The sequence below is a fragment of the Bacillus rossius genome, chromosome 7 (genome assembly GCF_032445375.1).
Source record: "Bacillus rossius redtenbacheri isolate Brsri chromosome 7, Brsri_v3, whole genome shotgun sequence".
NCBI classification, from domain to species: domain Eukaryota; kingdom Metazoa; phylum Arthropoda; class Insecta; order Phasmatodea; family Bacillidae; genus Bacillus; species Bacillus rossius.
The window spans coordinates 70,098,065-70,117,842 of NC_086335.1; the positions used below are offsets into that span (position 1 = coordinate 70,098,065).

Genomic DNA, 19,778 nt, shown 5'->3' on the forward strand with positions numbered 1-19,778 from the left:
GAGTATTGTTCTGTTCTAATTTTGCATTTAGGGATGCATTATGCTGCTCCATTTGAGTATTGTTCTGTTCTAATTTTGCATTTAGGGATGCATTATGCTGCTCCATTTGAGTATTGTTCTGTTCTAATTTCGCATTTAGTTGAGTATTACTCTGCCGTAATAATTGCATGAGTGCTTCCAGTGTCACAGGTGATGTAGAAGTATTATCTGGCAATGGTGTGATGTTAGGGACAGTGGCCTCCCTTTCCTCCTGCTCCCCTGTTGCTGGTGACGTGGGCCGCCCTAACCTCTCAGCCACGGTGGTAGAGTGATCACTAGGTCCCTCCACACAAGTGTTCCCTGGTGAACCCCCTGCTGATGATGTCGCCGTGTCACTTCCTGAATTCCCTGTGTTATCGCAGTCTTCACACATACTGTCATGCCTACTCCTGAGCGAGTATGTGGGGTGGTTGTGTGCCATGTTATTATACTAGATTAGATACACTATGCAGGATCAAATGACAACTTGAAATAAGGTGTGACAACTCAGTGTCAACACACTCGGGCCCCACGTTTATGTGCGCCACTTTCTATACTATACTGCTGCTAAACTTCTTCGGTGTGTTCTTACTGCTGGTGCCAGTACCATTAATAGTACTCGTTTATTTATATATAGACCCTTTTGTTGTGTGTGTGTGTTGTCGGGACGATATACACTGGCTGTCATCTATTTTTCAAAATATATATATAGACATATATATATGTGTCAATGGTACTGTTATGCTCTTGTACTCTGACCCTTAGAAACATGCAAAAAAAAAATGTTATTTATCATAAAACACACACTCTTGGACACAGGTAGCTAGGTAACATATATCAACACATAGGGATAGAATTCAGGTTTTTATTAATAATAAAAATTGCTATTCATCAGGGACAACTAACATATGTGTAGAGATAAAAATCAATATTAATATAATTAGATAAAAAAAAAATCACAGAAAAACAATCCTAACGATACTGAACATGACTCGTGGATATGCGCTTATGTAAATTAAAACATCAGGAAAATACGTAGCACACATGAATCGTTCACAAAAGTTCGTTAGTGTAAGTTTAGAAAATCAATCAAATGATATTTTTTTACGGACGCATTCTTACATAACAGAAAAATGTTTGAAATCATAGCACAATTAATAATTAGTATGATTACTATTTATGTTTATATTTGGGTTCGTATTTGCCTTGGCTTAACTCAGTTTATATGGTAGAGACACGAAACTTGTACTCCCATTTCACCTCTGGGTATCACAAAATAAAATAATAATTTAAATCTTGGAAATAACAATTCATGACGTAGTTCAGGATAATTGACACCTTTTACGTGAAAACTAATCAGTTTGTAGTCAAATCGGAGTTATTTACGACGAAATTACATACAGCTGGGTATGTCTATGGGCGATACAAAATGCAAGATCTTTACTTACAGATTTTCACTCCTAATAACATATCCGTCAGAATATGCCCTTATAATCTTACACATTATTTATTTATACGTCGTTTAAGCTCATCCTGAGTGTCGGATGGCATAATCTAGCTAGCTATATTTCAAATTTAAAATAGGCCTCGCGCCTTTGCATCGGCATCAGACGCCTTCATACAACCAACCTCCTAATTAATACGTTCTAGACGCCTCACATCTAAAACACGGCCTCTCATTGGCCGAAACCAAAATCGGTTAGCGTAATTTACAATATAAATACCGTAAATAACACTTATTAATACAATTGAAAACACAAAAATGCGGTAAATTTAAAACGAAAATTTCCAACAATGAAAATTTCTTTAAGTAATACCCCGAATAAAATCATCGTTTATTCGTTAAGTTCATTAGTCCTTAGAGGGGTATACTCAATTGACTGTCCATATAATTCCATTTCAGGTCATAGAGCATAGCTCTCGTAGATATACATAATTAATAAAAATATATTTAAATAACTTTTGCGGGCGAACAATATACAAATTAAATAATAAAATTTCATAATAATAATAATAACAATCAAAATAATAAGATTTTATAAATAATAATATCATTAAATAAGTCATAACTTTCTGTGCATTATGAAAATAGTAACAGCACAGAATTGCCGCCCTTGTCAATCATATTGAACTGCAATCGTTGACCTGTTCAAAACAGTACAATGTGATTGGCAGTTTACCGTCTCTCTCGCACTATGTACAACGAATAGCCTTGTCGCCTAGCGGCGCGCGCACCACACATAAAAAAAAAACTTGGAGCGACCGAGCTCCTTCTTCTCCTCCTTTTTATTTTTTTTTTCTATCGTCATTTCGCCCGTTACACCAGACAATTCGCGCAATTTTAATCACTTTGCATCGGGTCGTCGCCGCTAGCAGACCTGCGCTCGAATGGTCCACGGGTTTTCCCGCGCAAAATCTTCTCTGCTGGACCTGCTGCAGCTCTCCGACGGCGTCTACTCCCTTGAGCCGCTCCTGTTGAGAGGGACGTGGGAGGACATACTTACTGTAAGTAGCAATCTCATATGGCTGTAACGGGTGTATGTACATGTGAGTCAACAATGTGACGTTCTCCAGGACACGTCACGGCAGTGGATCAACGTCCACCCGCGGTGCAAACGACATCCACGGCGGCGGCTGAGGAGGCATCGGGACAGCGCCCGACCTCAAAGCGGCCAACACCAACACCTGCTCCACACCAGACGTCGGCGGGTTTGGCGTGTGGCGGCTCGCAGCACCGGACACCACGGCTCCTAGCTCCGCGGCGAACTGCGGCTGCAGCTGCCGCCCTACCCCACGAACACGTGAGAGGCGGCGTCGGGACGTCTGCGGTGCTGCTCGTGTCGGCGGAACCGCCATCTCACAAGGACGCACTCGTCGGGTCCCATCACTGATAGGTACACAGCCGTTGCGAACCGTATTGTGTACATTTTAACTAACAAGTGTCCCGGTCTTTAAACAGTCTTAAAACTCTTCACTCATGTGTGAATCGTGCACTTGTAACGCACGAATGTCGGCAGGCTAAGACATCTTCTGTGCTTAACGTAGCCTATCCACAAGCCAGTTCAGTATAAACTAACTATTAAAACAAATAGTAACTAATGGGATCAAATAACATCAGATATTAAATAATAAGTATAGTAACTTAGGCTAAACATTCAATAACTTTCAAAGTGAAATTGTTACATCTTAACAATAGGTATCATTAGCTAGATAACATTCAAGCATAACTAACTAAACTGATTTTCATGTTAATGAAATGGTTTGTTTACATCATTGTTAAGCATCCTTATGCCTTCAGGTTGTACCTGTTTTATTCTATTTACAATTTCATTATGCATCTCGTAAATTTCCATAAGCATCATCTCACAATCTTTCATAACTTCATAATATCAACAATTGATAAAATTAATAATTCTCACTAACATCTCATATAATATACATAACATCATATTTACAATATCACTTCAAGGAACATTTCATATATTACATAATTAAAAGCATTTGTTTATGTTAGCAAACAAATCAACAATAGTTTTGATTTCGTTTAAGTACACGCATCATGTGTAACTTGTGCTTGGAAAGGGAACGCACAGTGTTTCCTTCTCTTTTATCTCTCTTTTATCGCAGCTTATCGCTCGGCGAAGGCGGCCTTTCCTTTTCTTTTATTTTACTCGAGTGTCTGGTGAACTTTTATTTCTACCACTTCTAGCAAGTTAGTATTTTTTTTTTTTTCTGTAATCAGCTGGGTTCTCATATAACGCAAACAGCTGTTTGGAAAGTGTATAGCAGTTTTCCTCTCATCTCAACCATTAGTTTCATTTTCAGGCATCCGATGCGGGCTTCGCAGGATCCTGACTGTGTATTCATATCATTCAGAAATTTCTCTGATAGGAATTGTTTCTTGTTAAAATCACTTGAGATTCATGATCTCGATGCAAAGGATAATTCTATCCTGACAAAGCCAAGTGAAACAAAAAAAAATGCTTTCACGATAGCTTGCAAAAAAAAAATTCTTTTTTTTTCTTTTCTGGCTGGCTCAATTTTGCAGTAACTTAGTACTTGTTTATAATACAGCCTGCTGACATTTACTGCAACAGTGTACTAAGTCCGCGACATAGTTGTTAGACATTGAGTTTTTCAGGTCTTCGTTTGACATCATATTCGCCTACTCGACGATTACAAACATAAACAAACAAAATCTCAAGTGCCACGTTGAATGAAATTAAAGTCTTTTGTATAGGTTTTTTTTTTCACAATAAATAACACAAAGTCGCTCGTATATATCTTGTTATCATTTCATAAATATCATTATTTAAAATAACCAAATCAAATTAATTTAAAGAAATAGCTTTCTAATACTGAGTGGATTTGTATGCGAAAGGAATGCATACTTTTCTACTCTGCATTCAGGGCAGAATGCAACCCTATGAGATCATTTGCAAAGCCCTACTTCAATCATAGAATTCGTGTAAAACAAGAGTATTAAATTTGCAAAAAAAAAGATAATTATTTTTTTTCCATCTTCTTCTCCAGCAGTGTTTAATAACAAAAAAAAATAAATCTCGGCGATTCTTAATAAATTCAGTGGTGTGTTGTGCTTCGGAAAAATTGGAGTAACCACATCAGTAATTCAAGGTAACCTTATTATTATTATGCTAGTAGTTGCAAAGTGTTCATGTGCTTCTTAGATGCTTTGTAGAACAGTGCTCACCCATGTTTACACAGCTAGGCCATACTTCACTCACACAAGTTAGTCGACAACACACAAGCTTGACATTTCCTTTTGCTAGTTAGTATGATAGTACTTACAGATAGGCGCATCTCATTACATAGATTCAGGTATTACTGTTAGTGAACTTATACTCACACGAAGAATAATGCAGACCAACTGACAAACAATATTATACACATAATACACTATTAAATTCGAAGATTCATTACATCTGTGTGGGTGGCATTTCACTTCACCTCACTACAGGCAATAATAAGCGGGAATTGCACTTCCGCATCGACGCGACGATAATGTACCAAGCGGGTATCACACTTCCGCTACACATTAGGTACCTGTCAGTGGTTGCAATACGCCTCACATGGCGTATCAAATTACACAGTAACCATTTAATACCTTTCACATTTATACTGGTCAGGTCCTGGCTCTGACCTAGACATTCCGATTGCGCTCAGCTGTTATAGTACCTATACTCGTACTATACAGGTGTTTCACTAGCTTGTGTCGAACTTGTTCACTGGGACACAGGTTTCTTGTAGGCTCTCAACTGCGAAATATTATACCGGCCTACTGGTCGGCCTGTAGATGGGTCTTTCAGAGCATAACAGTTCTCTTGAACTATGTCAGTTATGACATATGGTCCGTCGAAAAGCAAAAATAATTTCCTGGTGACATTCTCCCATGCCTTGCTGACAGGAGATGTTTTCTTGAGCACAAGGTCGCCGAGATTAAATTTAGATAATTTGGATGCTGGTTTCCTTCTTCTTCGTACATCAGCTTCTGCTGTGAGCTTCATTCTTACGAATGCTTCCACTTCTTCTCCGGTGGGTAGTCTTGTCCTTTCGGGCTCCTTGTCACAATGGGGTATAAATTCAGGGTTGATCGTACAGAGATCCTTAATAGTTTAACGTGCCAGTGTTGGCACGTCCACCTGGAGCTGGTGATCTGGCTCCTTCTTGACGATTTCACTGTCGGTTCCCTGCTGCTTCAGACACAGCAGCTTTGAATTCTGCTGCCACCTGATTTGCTGGTCCCTGGTTGTAGTACGTCGTCTGCTGAGATGTAGACGGTGCAGCAAATGGTGGTGGGAATGCTGTCATCTGTGTGTTCCGGTTGTACGAGAGGTGGCTGTTCTGGGCATGGCCGCCACTCGTCTCGTGAGTCCTGGGGGCATAGTGGTATGGCGGGCGGTAGTCCTCAGGTTTGCCGTTGTAGCGGGGCTCGTCGGTACGGCGGTACTTCTTGCAGTACTCCAGCTCGTCTTCTGACGATGCTCTCCGACGGCTGTCTGCTGACTCCCTGGGTGGCCGTGACTCTGGCGAGAATGATCTTCGCTTGTTGTGTCGGTAGTCCCCCTGCCTCCGGCGGTGGTTTGCTTCGTCATCGCTGTGGTAATTCCTGGAGTTGGACCACCACGTCTTTCTCTTGTAATAGGGGGTCTTCCTGTAGCCTGTCTGGTATTGATCGTTCCGGCTAGGTCCTCCTCCTCTTGGCTGCCAGTTCATTGTGTTTACCGCTGCCTGTCTGAGCTCCTTGGGTTTTCCCTCGCGATTCTGCCAGTAGTTGTGGACTGGCTGTTGTCGGTGGGGCTGTGATACCCTCTCACTCTCCTCCTTGGTATTGGGTGCTCTGTCCATTTTCTCAAGTTTATCATAATTGAGAAGGCGCTCGCGGAACTCTGTCACATCACGGTACGGCAGGCCTGACAACTGCTTCTGATACTTGAGTGGAAGCTGCGTGAGGATGGCCGCGATGAATTCATCATCCGTCATGGGCTGATCCAAGTAGCGTGTCTTCTCAAACATTGCTGATAGATGCGCTTCCAAGGACGCGCACTTCCTTGGGTCATACTTCTCCGTGTGAAGCTGTGCACGGAGGTGACTCTGTATTCGGATGTTCCAATACTGGTTGTGGAACAGGGACTGGAACTGGGCGTAACTATGCGTTGATGCACTCAGCATCTCCCACCAGTAAAATGCCGGTCCTTTCAGGGCGCTGTTGAGACACTTCAGTATCTCTGTATCTCTCAAATGAAAGGTTGAGGTGTATTCCTCAAATCTTTTCAGAAAACGGATGGGGTTCTCTGTAGCTCTGCCAGCAAACGTGGGCATAGCTTCTGCCCAATGCTTAGCTGGATGGTGCATGAGCGTGGCCGCATCAATGTTGGATGGGCTCAATACAGGGGTTTCTCTGGGCAGATCCATTTGAACGGTAGGATGATTGTGGATGGGTAGCAGTGGAATTGTGTACATCTCACTGGGGTACGGTTGCCTGTCTACTGGGGCAGTCGGTACAGTTGACACAGGGGCTGTGTGTGACGGTACATGAGCTTGGCGGTCAGCTGACTCACTCCTGGGACTGGGGTGTACACTAAGGTGCTCGATTCTATCTCGTAGTGTGGCAGTAGCCACCTCCATGTCCTCCAGTCTATGTTCGAGATGCTGGAGATGTCCTCGCACCTCCTCCCTAGCACTAGCTTGTCCCTGGTGTTCATTTGAGATCATGTTTCGTATGGATGTTACATGAGTCTCCAGACTGTCCACACGACTACTGTTCTGTGATACCTGCTCAGATATCTGCTGGACCTGTTCGTGTTGCTGGGCCAGCCTAACCTCAATGCTGTGTTCCAGGCTCTTTAATCCTGAGTTGGTCTGATCCCTCAGCGCTCCCAACTCAGTCGTAAGCCTCCCCATTTGAGTATTGTTCTGTTCTAATTTTGCATTTAGGGATGCATTATGCTGCTCCATTTGAGTATTGTTCTGTTCTAATTTTGCATTTAGGGATGCATTATGCTGCTCCATTTGAGTATTGTTCTGTTCTAATTTCGCATTTAGTTGAGTATTACTCTGCCGTAATAATTGCATGAGTGCTTCCAGTGTCACAGGTGATGTAGAAGTATTATCTGGCAATGGTGTGATGTTAGGGACAGTGGCCTCCCTTTCCTCCTGCTCCCCTGTTGCTGGTGACGTGGGCCGCCCTAACCTCTCAGCCACGGTGGTAGAGTGATCACTAGGTCCCTCCACACAAGTGTTCCCTGGTGAACCCCCTGCTGATGATGTCGCCGTGTCACTTCCTGAATTCCCTGTGTTATCGCAGTCTTCACACATACTGTCATGCCTACTCCTGAGCGAGTATGTGGGGTGGTTGTGTGCCATGTTATTATACTAGATTAGATACACTATGCAGGATCAAATGACAACTTGAAATAAGGTGTGACAACTCAGTGTCAACACACTCGGGCCCCACGTTTATGTGCGCCACTTTCTATACTATACTGCTGCTAAACTTCTTCGGTGTGTTCTTACTGCTGGTGCCAGTACCATTAATAGTACTCGTTTATTTATATATAGACCCTTTTGTTGTGTGTGTGTGTTGTCGGGACGATATACACTGGCTGTCATCTATTTTTCAAAATATATATATAGACATATATATATGTGTCAATGGTACTGTTATGCTCTTGTACTCTGACCCTTAGAAACATGCAAAAAAAAAATGTTATTTATCATAAAACACACACTCTTGGACACAGGTAGCTAGGTAACATATATCAACACATAGGGATAGAATTCAGGTTTTTATTAATAATAAAAATTGCTATTCATCAGGGACAACTAACATATGTGTAGAGATAAAAATCAATATTAATATAATTAGATAAAAAAAAAATCACAGAAAAACAATCCTAACGATACTGAACATGACTCGTGGATATGCGCTTATGTAAATTAAAACATCAGGAAAATACGTAGCACACATGAATCGTTCACAAAAGTTCGTTAGTGTAAGTTTAGAAAATCAATCAAATGATATTTTTTTACGGACGCATTCTTACATAACAGAAAAATGTTTGAAATCATAGCACAATTAATAATTAGTATGATTACTATTTATGTTTATATTTGGGTTCGTATTTGCCTTGGCTTAACTCAGTTTATATGGTAGAGACACGAAACTTGTACTCCCATTTCACCTCTGGGTATCACAAAATAAAATAATAATTTAAATCTTGGAAATAACAATTCATGACGTAGTTCAGGATAATTGACACCTTTTACGTGAAAACTAATCAGTTTGTAGTCAAATCGGAGTTATTTACGACGAAATTACATACAGCTGGGTATGTCTATGGGCGATACAAAATGCAAGATCTTTACTTACAGATTTTCACTCCTAATAACATATCCGTCAGAATATGCCCTTATAATCTTACACATTATTTATTTATACGTCGTTTAAGCTCATCCTGAGTGTCGGATGGCATAATCTAGCTAGCTATATTTCAAATTTAAAATAGGCCTCGCGCCTTTGCATCGGCATCAGACGCCTTCATACAACCAACCTCCTAATTAATACGTTCTAGACGCCTCACATCTAAAACACGGCCTCTCATTGGCCGAAACCAAAATCGGTTAGCGTAATTTACAATATAAATACCGTAAATAACACTTATTAATACAATTGAAAACACAAAAATGCGGTAAATTTAAAACGAAAATTTCCAACAATGAAAATTTCTTTAAGTAATACCCCGAATAAAATCATCGTTTATTCGTTAAGTTCATTAGTCCTTAGAGGGGTATACTCAATTGACTGTCCATATAATTCCATTTCAGGTCATAGAGCATAGCTCTCGTAGATATACATAATTAATAAAAATATATTTAAATAACTTTTGCGGGCGAACAATATACAAATTAAATAATAAAATTTCATAATAATAATAATAACAATCAAAATAATAAGATTTTATAAATAATAATATCATTAAATAAGTCATAACTTTCTGTGCATTATGAAAATAGTAACAGCACAACAGTTGTACTGGTTACACAACCCAACACAATTTTACTGGCTAACAAATTAAAGGTAGTTTTGTTGAAGTTGCTATAATATTTTGTTATGAGTATTCAAATTTACAAAATGTGTGATAGTTTCACTAACATAAAGTTTACCTTGGCACACCAACACACTTAGTATATTCCTTGTGGGTCCATCATTTTGATGACTTCAGCATGTGGCTATAGCAGTTTCTGCATGCATGAGCATTTAAAGGATTTTTTTTTTTTTAAATAATTTTTCCTTTTGCTTTCATGTATGGTTGCTGCAAAATTTTCACCTATGTAATGCTTGTAATTTTATCTTTTTTTAAAAAATGATGTTATAGGAATATATAGGGCCAAATTGGTTAAGCATTTGATTAGTTAAAACATGTGTTAACAAGTTTTTTTTACCTGAATCCTGTATTTTGTAAAACAAGTTAAATACATCTTTGCTGAAAATATTTGTTTTTGTAATGTATTTTTAATTTGTAATTTGATTTGACTTTGCAAATATTTTAAACATTCAGATTGATATTTGCTTTGCATCAAAAAGCTAGTATTAATGCTGAAGGAATTGAATACACCAGCAATGTTACATAGTGGCCTAGATGAAAGCTTTTATTATATTAACTAACAATAAGGGCTGTTTCACACATATGCTGTTGCATTCTATTTTGTTCATTTGCTGTTGCTTACAGGAGCAACAAGTTGTCCCTCGACACAACAGGTTTTTTTTATCCGATTTCTGTCAGGTGGGAACACATGTGTAGGGAATAGATAGTAATAAGTTGCATTATACATGTATATACAAATTCTGTTAATCAAACCGTTTATAAAGTTTATCGTTTATCATGTCAATTTTACCGCCGCCCCTCGCACAGTGAGCTCGATTATACGGAGGTCGGCAGCTAAACACTAAAATGCCTACTCTCCTGTCTGAGGTATGCGATGTGCGGCAGTTCATTTTCTATCGTCATAGTTATATGAAATTGGTTTTACACTTATAACTTACTAATGTACGGGACTAATTAATTATCTGATATCACATTCTAATTATAAGTCGATAATACCAAAACGTTTAAATATATAGTTGTTTTAATTTTACACAACTATCAGTAGCATTCATTAAAATTATTCAATTTTTAAAATGTAATTTGTAAAGAAAATGTAATAATTTAATATTACATTATATATGTGTATATGCGCCGCTTGATTACTTAGTCATTTATAGTAATTTAGATCTCATTTTATAAATATTTAACAAAATATGATATTTTTTAGAGAGATGTAAACTTTTAAGTTTGCGTCTTATGATTACAAGAAATACCACCAGGCTGCACTAGAAGTTAGTACAGTAACAAATGAATAACGGTTTGAACACCTGTAGGTTTTTTGGTTGAATTTCACTCTTTTCTATTTAATTCGCAATATTTTAAACATAAAAATAGTGACACTGGTGCCTGGAGTGTTGCGGTAATTAAGTTCCGATGTAAGTGTCAATACATTAAATGTTTATGAACTTAAAAGAAACCGAATAACAACGTGGCCTTGGCCAATCAGAAAATCAAAATATTGCCTCATTCTTCGTTTCATTGGTTAAAGTCAAAAATTGTGGAAATTTCTAATTTATCATAGATTGTACGTATTGCCATAGGTGAAATATAACTTAAATGTGACATTTGTGTAAACAATGCATTTTTTTTTATTGTCATGAAGGTTTTGCTTACAGAATACAGCAACTAAGCTGTGTGTTGACACCTATGGCAGTTCAGCATGAAGCATGTTGGTTATGATGTAATTATTCTGTATTACGTATGTAATTCCTTTATACTGATGGCATGATCCTGTATGTTTGATCCTCTGGTACATTATGCTTGCTGTTTTAATTTAGTACGTCGAAAGATCATGGACATAACAAAAATATAACTATACAATGTTACGAAGTAAAAAATTTTTTTTTTTCAGAATTTTATTTGAGCTGATAATACGATCATAATTCATTGCTACATCACAATTTTTGTTGTATCCAGGATCTTTTGATGCACTAAATTAATACAGCAAGCATCATGTACCACGGGATCAATGTATTCAGGATCATGCCATTGGGATCAAGGGATAGGTTTGGGTACGTAATACAGAACTTTAACCGCAGTGGGGCTTTCACCCAGTGTCAAGGAGTCATCCCCTTTATTCTCCACAACTGTAGAAACTATCACACCCAGTTTACCATCCTACTTACACTTACTGAAATTTCAACCTTCTGAATTGATCTTCCATGCAAATTCATTTCAAAAGCCTCAGAAATGCACAAAGCCTGCATCCACCTGCTTTCCTTCATATTTTACTTTCACCAGACCCTCTACCTCCCAGACATCCATGTTCCACAGTGAAGTCTCCCTGCCTGCCATATCATACCACCCCAATCTGTCAGTTTCAACACATAGAGCTATGAGACTTTCCATTACGTTACCCACGCTAGATGTCAGGCTGACTAGTCTGTAGCTTGGAGGGTTTACCCTGTCCCCACTGCCTCCTTCCACAGCTTCGGTAAGTTCCCGTTCTCAAGTGACATGGCAAACAGTGACCTCAAATATCTACATACTTTCTTGCCCCTCAGCTCGAGGTAGCTGTTACCATCCGGTCCGGCGGCCTTTCTCCCATTCAGCCACTTACGCCCATGTTTCAAGCCGTAGCCTCCTTTTAGCTGGACATCTTTTACTCCAGACCATGCGTTCCACCCGCAAAGACAAGACAGGTACTGCCACTGCAGCAACTTACGCTCTAGAATTCGTGTAGCTTTCAGTTATTGCTCGCAGCCATATTTACATTTTACTACCGCTGTTCCTACCCAGTGTCTCCCTTTTTCCATAATTATGTATATTTCCAGTTTTTCCTATTTCCTCTACCCACCAGTGCCCACTACTAATTTTTCTTATCCACTTACATTGACCCTTATATTCTCCTAAAGCTCCATATCCCGGATGGGACTTCCCTTTTCCTGGAATGCTACCCAGCCATATCTGCCTGCGTCGAAAACATGGACATTTTCTGGGTTTATGATGGAAGCAGCTATAGCAGGAAGCTTATACCACAAACATTTTGAAATGTGATTTCACCAGCTCATTTACCTTTAAATGTTATTTCATGTGCTGTTAAAGCCACGTGGAAGTTAAATAACAGCAATTAAGTGTTTTTTTTTTCTCTTTCTCACAACGTTGTATTAAGATACCTACACTTCTTTGATATGGTTTGGCAATAAGTATTCTAATAGTTCCACTTTGTACGAGCCGGAGTACCCATGCTTCGCTACGGCAATCTGCAGGCAGAACACACGCTGCTCCTCGCGGGCGCTCCACTGTCGTTGCGAGAGCCGTTGCCATGGATACGCAGAAGGCATCAACAATGCAAAAGCCCGTAGCCATGACAACAAAGAAACCGTCGCCAATGAAATGACGGTATTTTCTCAAATCTCGCTAATCTTTTATTACGATATATTACAGCTCCGCCCGTGTGGCTTCTAGTGCAAGGGCCACTGAAAAAAAGCCCCCTTTAATCTAAAATGAACTTGGAATGGGAATCTCACCTTATATTGGTAGCAGTTGGTTCTAAAGAAAATGTGGTTTTATTGTCATCATAACGAGATAAAATGCACACCAATTTTTACGTCTAATCATAAGCTTTTACACACAAAAGGTTTCATCTAAATTGGTCCAGTAGTTTTTGCGTCAACCTCGAACAAACAAACAGGTAAAACTATAGTTTTATGATAGTATAGATGGATTCTTGGCTCACAAGAATCTGTCTGTGCCCCTCGGGACGTACACTCGACACCTGGGGCTGGAAATCACTGCCGTGAGGTTACCTCGTGACTTTTACTTTACAGAACACACAAGAGTTGCATCATGGAAGAGCCAGAGAAGTCGCACTCATGTGATGCACCAGGTTGTAACATGGTGAGTGGCAATTCTGGACCTAAAGGCTGGTGTTAAATTGTTTTTTTCTGATTTTTTATGATTGATATCACTGTTATAGTCATAACTTAATACTTAATCTAGGCTTCCATAAGAAAATATTTTTTTTATGTGGTAAGACCAATTTAAGGCCTACTTCAATTTTTTTATTCAGGTGTAGAGGAATGAATTTTGATTTAGGTAAATGCTGAAAGTCCCTCCTTTTTCCAAACAGAAAAAAAAAATTGATTAATAAAATGAAATATATATATTTTTTTGCGTTTCCGGATGTATGTTCCTTAAAAAAATATTTGCTTGTTTTGAACTTCCCTGCCACCCAATAAGTTAGGCCCCATAAGTTTCCAAACATGCTCTATGAATTATGTTTCATATGTACGTTTAGGTAAGTGGAAAGTACAACTTTATTATTTGCACCTTCAAGCTGCCCTGATACCTGGGTGTGTGTGTAGAAGCACTGGGCATTTTATAGTGAGTAAAAAAATGATAAAATGTGTTTGTACGTCCGTGTTCCCCTGGCTTTTAACATAAATATCTCAAACTCTGGCTTTCCAGTTTTGGCTAAAGTGCAAGGTTTGAACCTCCTTAATATTCTTAAAAAATTCCTTAATTTGCCTTTAATTGAATAAGGGTTCTTAAATTTCCATAATTATCCTTAAAATTCCTTAATAAGGACTTAGCTTACAAGTAATGGATAACGCAGGTATTTCAATGTTCTTTCGTTTCCGACTTGGCGACAAACAATGCTGTGTTCAGGCGCAGTATAATTGGCGAATTTCTGGCAACATGATTAAATTGATATATAGGTATATATAAGAAACATTTTGAATATTTTTTTTTAATACTTAGCATCTCAATTTTAAACTTAAGATGTATGTTGTACTGTCTTTCTTTGAACTTATAAAGAAAATGTAATTAGTGATCAATTTAAATGTTAGGGCTATAAATTTCAGCATGACACCACGCTTGGGTTAGATATGTGTGCCAGATATAGTTCTGGACATTATGGGCTTATCTTTAAGAATTGAACTGATTAACGAAATAAATTTAAGTCCATTAACTATTTAACACAGTTATTTTCTCGAGGTATTTTGCGATGGTGGTGAAGGCAACGAAGTATGGGGTTGTTTTAAAACTGCTGGGTTGTCGTCTGCACGGGAGGGTGCGAGCAACAAAGTGGTTGTTTGCCGACAGCAGTTTGAGGACGGCGGCCACTTGGTAGTCCACAAGAAGAAGCACGAGATGGCGCTGAACCTGGGCAACGGGCAGAACTACACGTTCGTCGGTGAGTTGGCTTCGGACCGCCCGTTGGGTGTGTGCGCGCGTTTCATTTCAACTGAGGGAGTCACGAGCACGTCTGCCCGTGTCAGCTCGGTTGAAGCTTCACAAAAGACGACTATCCCATTGCCTTTTGCTCCTTAAGAAAACGTAAATGGCACGGTGTCCGTGCTGACAAGTTTCAGTACATCGGTTCACGTCGTGGCATGGGCACACGTTCTCAAGAGGAATTGTTCTTTGCTCAATTCCCGACACAACACCGCTGCGTACTCAAAATATTTTTCTGTGACCGTTGCGTTGCCTGTAACGAACCACCAGAGTCCATCGGACTTCAAAATTCCCTTTTAATGTTTAAGGAAACATTATCCACGTAGTACTTGCTGAACTTCGATGCTCAGGTTTAGCTGTGAGATCAACTATGCGTGTGTATGATTTATTATATAAAAAACAAGTTTTAGTATTTTTATAATTGATTTTGTCTTGGTTAGATTTTATAAAATGTTCTGTTACTAAATATGTTAATACCATTAAAATTTTAGTATTATATAGATGTTTAAACAACCTTTTTAAACTCCATTATGAATTTCGAACATGCTAGATAACAAGATTAGTCATCTTTATATCATTTGCTAATTTTGTTTGTTATTTTTATATTCACTAGTGATTTGTGAATTTAGTGTGTAATTTATTGTTTTAGTAAGTACATTTCAGTGTTTATTTCTATAGTTTCAATTATGAGCCTACTTTGTAAATATTCATGTGGTTTAGTGTAAGACAAGCCAAGCATGCCTTAATTTTGCCACATAAAATAAGTAAATAAGTTAAATTAAGTAAAATAAACATTCTTGCCAGTGTCTGAATTTCATTACTCGCTTACAAAAAATTATTTTGTTACGTATAGCTCTGTGTTGGCTCCTGAGAATAACTGGCTGTTTGTTAATATGATAACATACTCGCCTCTCAGGTGAGAGTGTTTAGAAGCAAGAGAATCTCCGACACACTCGTTAGAACAATGCTTCCTCGAAGATGGCAACTGCAGTTTTGACTGAAATGTCTGCGAACTCTACGTCTCTGACACGGCTAGAACCTAGAAACTGAGTAACCTTGGACAATGTCCACAAAACCCTTATAGTCCTAATGTGTCAGTAACATTTAGGTTTGTTCACTTTTCTGATATCCACCGGCCGAAAATTTGAATACTTACGCTATTGTATAGATGGCATCTAGAAATTTGCTATTCGTATTGTCGTCAACTTTCCCATTTCATTGCAGTGTGGCCAGCTGGTTTAAAAGTGTTTGTAGTTCACACTGTTATTCACGGATTCTTGGATAGGCTTACAGTGAGGGGGCATGAAAGGTTGATATGGTAAACTAATAAATTATGAGCCAATGTGGCAGTCAGGTGTTTACATTGCTTTTTCTCCTATCTGAAGAACATGCATAGCCACAAGTACCTTCCTGTTGCTACGTACTCGCCAACACTGCTTTGAGGTGCGTGCGTATATGCGCGTGCACGCACACGCACACACACACGCACATAACTCATATACACACACAAGAAATCATTAAATATATTTATTTCATTGTAGTGTGCATAACTTTATAGGCTTACAATAATATGTCATACCTCATTATTATATTTGAGTAGGTATATCACAATTCACATTTTCACAGGTTGTTGTTTTTATTAATTTTTACTTTCCTTGATTAGGCAATACAGTTGTTTTCACATAATGGTATTGATTATGTCATATATTAGTCATTTATTATTTATATTATATAAAAATAGTCACAAATATACACAAACATGAAAAAAAAGGACGTATATAATAATAATCATAGAAGACTGAAATAAAAAAAAAATTATAAATAATTACAATAATATGATTCAGAAAAATAAAGATTTTAAAGATTTTTTAATTGTTATAGTTTTATGGTAAGTTTAATTTAGGGAGATTTTCTGCTTTAGGGTGAAAATATTATTCAAGTAGAAAGGAAAAATACCTCGTTGAAATGTTGAAGAGATGCGTGGTTACCTGGAGTTTATAATCCCTGTTTCAAAATAATAATAAAAAAAACTTATTTCATTCTAATTTAGTTTACAATATTTTTTTGCATATATTGGTTGTTCATCCTAAGATGTTCGTAGTAACATTTTATACATGCATGCATATGCTCACACATGGAGTCAGTAATCATTTACATTGCACAAGTGAAACAGTATGTAGGCCTATTCACTTTCTTTGGAGGTTTGTGGTTTGCAGGAATGAAATAATAAATAAAAAAAAAAATTGATAAGAAAGTGCTCTCGTAAATGCTATCTTTTTTTAACATTATCTCTGTAGATAACGTCAGTAATAATGGGCTCATACGTCGTACAAACAGGATCTTGGAAACGTGTGTCATTTTGGCTGCAAGCAGTTTGGGATGTGGCAGTTCAAAAGAATGTCTGCGGGAGGCAAGAGGAAATGTAAGCTTCATATTTCTTGTTTGCTTGTTTGTAAATATTTCAGAACCGTGCGAAGCTAGCTGGGAAAATCTCATTTGAGAAGCTGCCTTATCTCGTTGCGCGTGAGGCAGATAGCCCAGAGAAGTTAGCGGTCGGGCAGTCGTAACAGTTGTGTAACGTGCCTGGCAGCTGGAGCAGAACTGAGTGGTTGACTGCTTGGTGTGCGTCTACGCTCGCGTAGTTGCCTGGTCGTAACATATGTCACTTTTTATTTTACCCATTTTACACAAGCACACAAATCTCATTAATGCCTATCTATTTATTGCACCTGTACACATTAACTTTTTTTTAATTTTTTTAAATAATTATAATGCCTTTTTTTTTTTAAATTGTAAATTATGTAAGGCTTGAATTGTTTTGTTATTTAAAAAAAAACTATGTTGCACTCAGTTCAAGTCGGTTGATAAAAAGAAAGACTCAGTGGAGGACTGTTGAATATATTTTGTGACCACAAGAAGTTATATGCATTTTATCATTCTGCTGTGATGAAATTTCATTTAGGTTATTGTGAGCCATTAAATATTTTTTTTTTTTTGTGCGCACAAGTTTTTACAAAGATATTGGACAAGGTATGTCATGTGCATATAAACAAATATCTCTTTCAGGCTTCCAGCATGTGTGGTCGATGGGCATATCTGCATGTAAATAAGAACTAAGAATAGGAGAGAAAAATGCACCGAACGTAATTTACGATTACGTGTTTTCATTTTTTTATTCATAATAACTAATATTCATTGACAGAAGAGAAAGCATGTCGAGATAAGAAGTCTTTCATTTGCTCATTAAAGAGTTGTTTATTTGTGGAGCACATTGATAGTGAATGTTGAGGCAGCTGAAGAGTAGCATGCTGGCTAGCTAACACAGAGTTAGATTTACAAGTGGCATCCATATGTGTGTGTGCTTATGAAGACATTTATTTAAAAGAAAAATAATTTATTTTTTTTAGGTAAAAACGTAAGAATGAATACATGTATTTACATGTTAGAGGTAAGATTTAAGAACTTTTAAAAATGATCTGCAAGATTCTGAGGTTTTTTAAAAATATTATTCTAACAGTTCTTTTTTGTTTTACATACATAATACCTTTATTCATTATCTAACTATAAGTTTATTAGAACGTCATATAAATCTCATCTAGCTGTTCAGATGAAAATATCTGTAGGGGTAAGAACAATTGACTGTTAGAAAATTGTAAAATATATGTTTTCTGTTTTGGTTAAATAGTGTAATTTTAATGTGCAAAATATTTTGCATAGTCAAATATATAACATAGCGCTTTATGAAAAATGGTAGGTATATTTTTAGCTTTCTGGAAGTAAATGTTTATTTATCAGTAAATTTCCCATGTATTTTCACGAGCTTGTTTATAAAATTAGTGATTTATCTGTGCTTTATGTTTTATTTGTTATGATTGGTGAAGCATACTTGTGGTGAAGGTTATGACTATATACATTATCCTCTCGAAAATTCTAAAAAAATCTATAGTTCCCACTAACAAATGGAAAGAATTTTAAAGAAAACAGCTGACAAATTGGTTCTATCCCCCCCCCCACCTCAAAAAAAAAAAAAGTAAATTCTTTGTATGCACTTGTTTTCATTAGTTCATTAACTATGTTTAAGAAAAAAAAATGTAGACTGTTGTTAAGAGAGTTGAAAAGTTTGCATCATGCATTATGATGGAAATATAAAAACAATTATAAAATCTTAATGTCTTGACAGAATTCAATGGGTTTTGTTTTTTTTGTTTAAAAAAAAACCTATGCACTGTATTGACTATTTCTGTGCATTCAGGTTTTCGTATAGAAAATATCTTGCAGACTGAACAAACCCCATCAAATTCTGTCAAGTCTCTCAGATTTTCTTATTGTATTTATATTGTAATTCATTCATGATGCAACATTTCCAATCCACTTGATTTACTCAGAAAGAGTTTTTTCATGGACCTGAAATTTTGTAAACGCTAGAATCTTTTGTAACACAAGTCTAGTGTCTTACCAGGGCACCACCACAATCCGTAAGACCAGGAAATCTGCATGTATTTATTGTTTCACAGCCATTCTCCGTATTTCCCTCCCTATAAAACTTCGAGGAATGACAGTGGTGGCTGGCATCTCAAAGTCACATTGATATATAATACACACAGTTGTTTAATAAATCCAAACAGGATCATATGTGCTGTAGGGTTTTCATTGGCCAAATGTTTCATTCAGTACCAACACACAGGCCTGACTCAAATTTTCTAGCACCTGGTTGCTACCTTAACTGTCATCCTTTGCACAAGCATGCAACGTTAAAACCCCGTACCTAGATTCCCCGTCATCTTGCGGTGTGTTTCACGTCCACGCTTCCCTACAAACGTCTGTTCTTCGTCTCTTCGTCTTGAGACATTGGAGCATCGTTTACCTGAAATGCACTATAGACCCGTGAGCCAGTGGTAATGATTCAGCCGTCGG

General features: G+C 37.7%; 1 protein-coding gene across 10 annotated transcripts in view; it reads left to right on the forward strand.

Annotated features, from left to right (window-relative positions):
* Positions 1 to 3,417: 3,417 nt before the first annotated feature.
* LOC134534339 (cyclic AMP-dependent transcription factor ATF-7-like) overlaps positions 3,418 to 19,778 on the forward strand; it is a 29,623-nt gene continuing 13,262 nt past the window's right edge. The window contains exons 1-4 of one of the 10 annotated variants that reach the window (XM_063372739.1): positions 11,232 to 11,352; positions 12,188 to 12,325; positions 13,454 to 13,523; positions 14,733 to 14,823. In XM_063372739.1, the coding sequence (XP_063228809.1) occupies positions 13,473 to 13,523; positions 14,733 to 14,823 (142 nt within the window). In that variant the 5' untranslated portion in view covers positions 11,232 to 11,352; positions 12,188 to 12,325; positions 13,454 to 13,472. The other 9 variants (XM_063372741.1, XM_063372737.1, XM_063372744.1 and 6 more) reach the window with 9 other exon arrangements.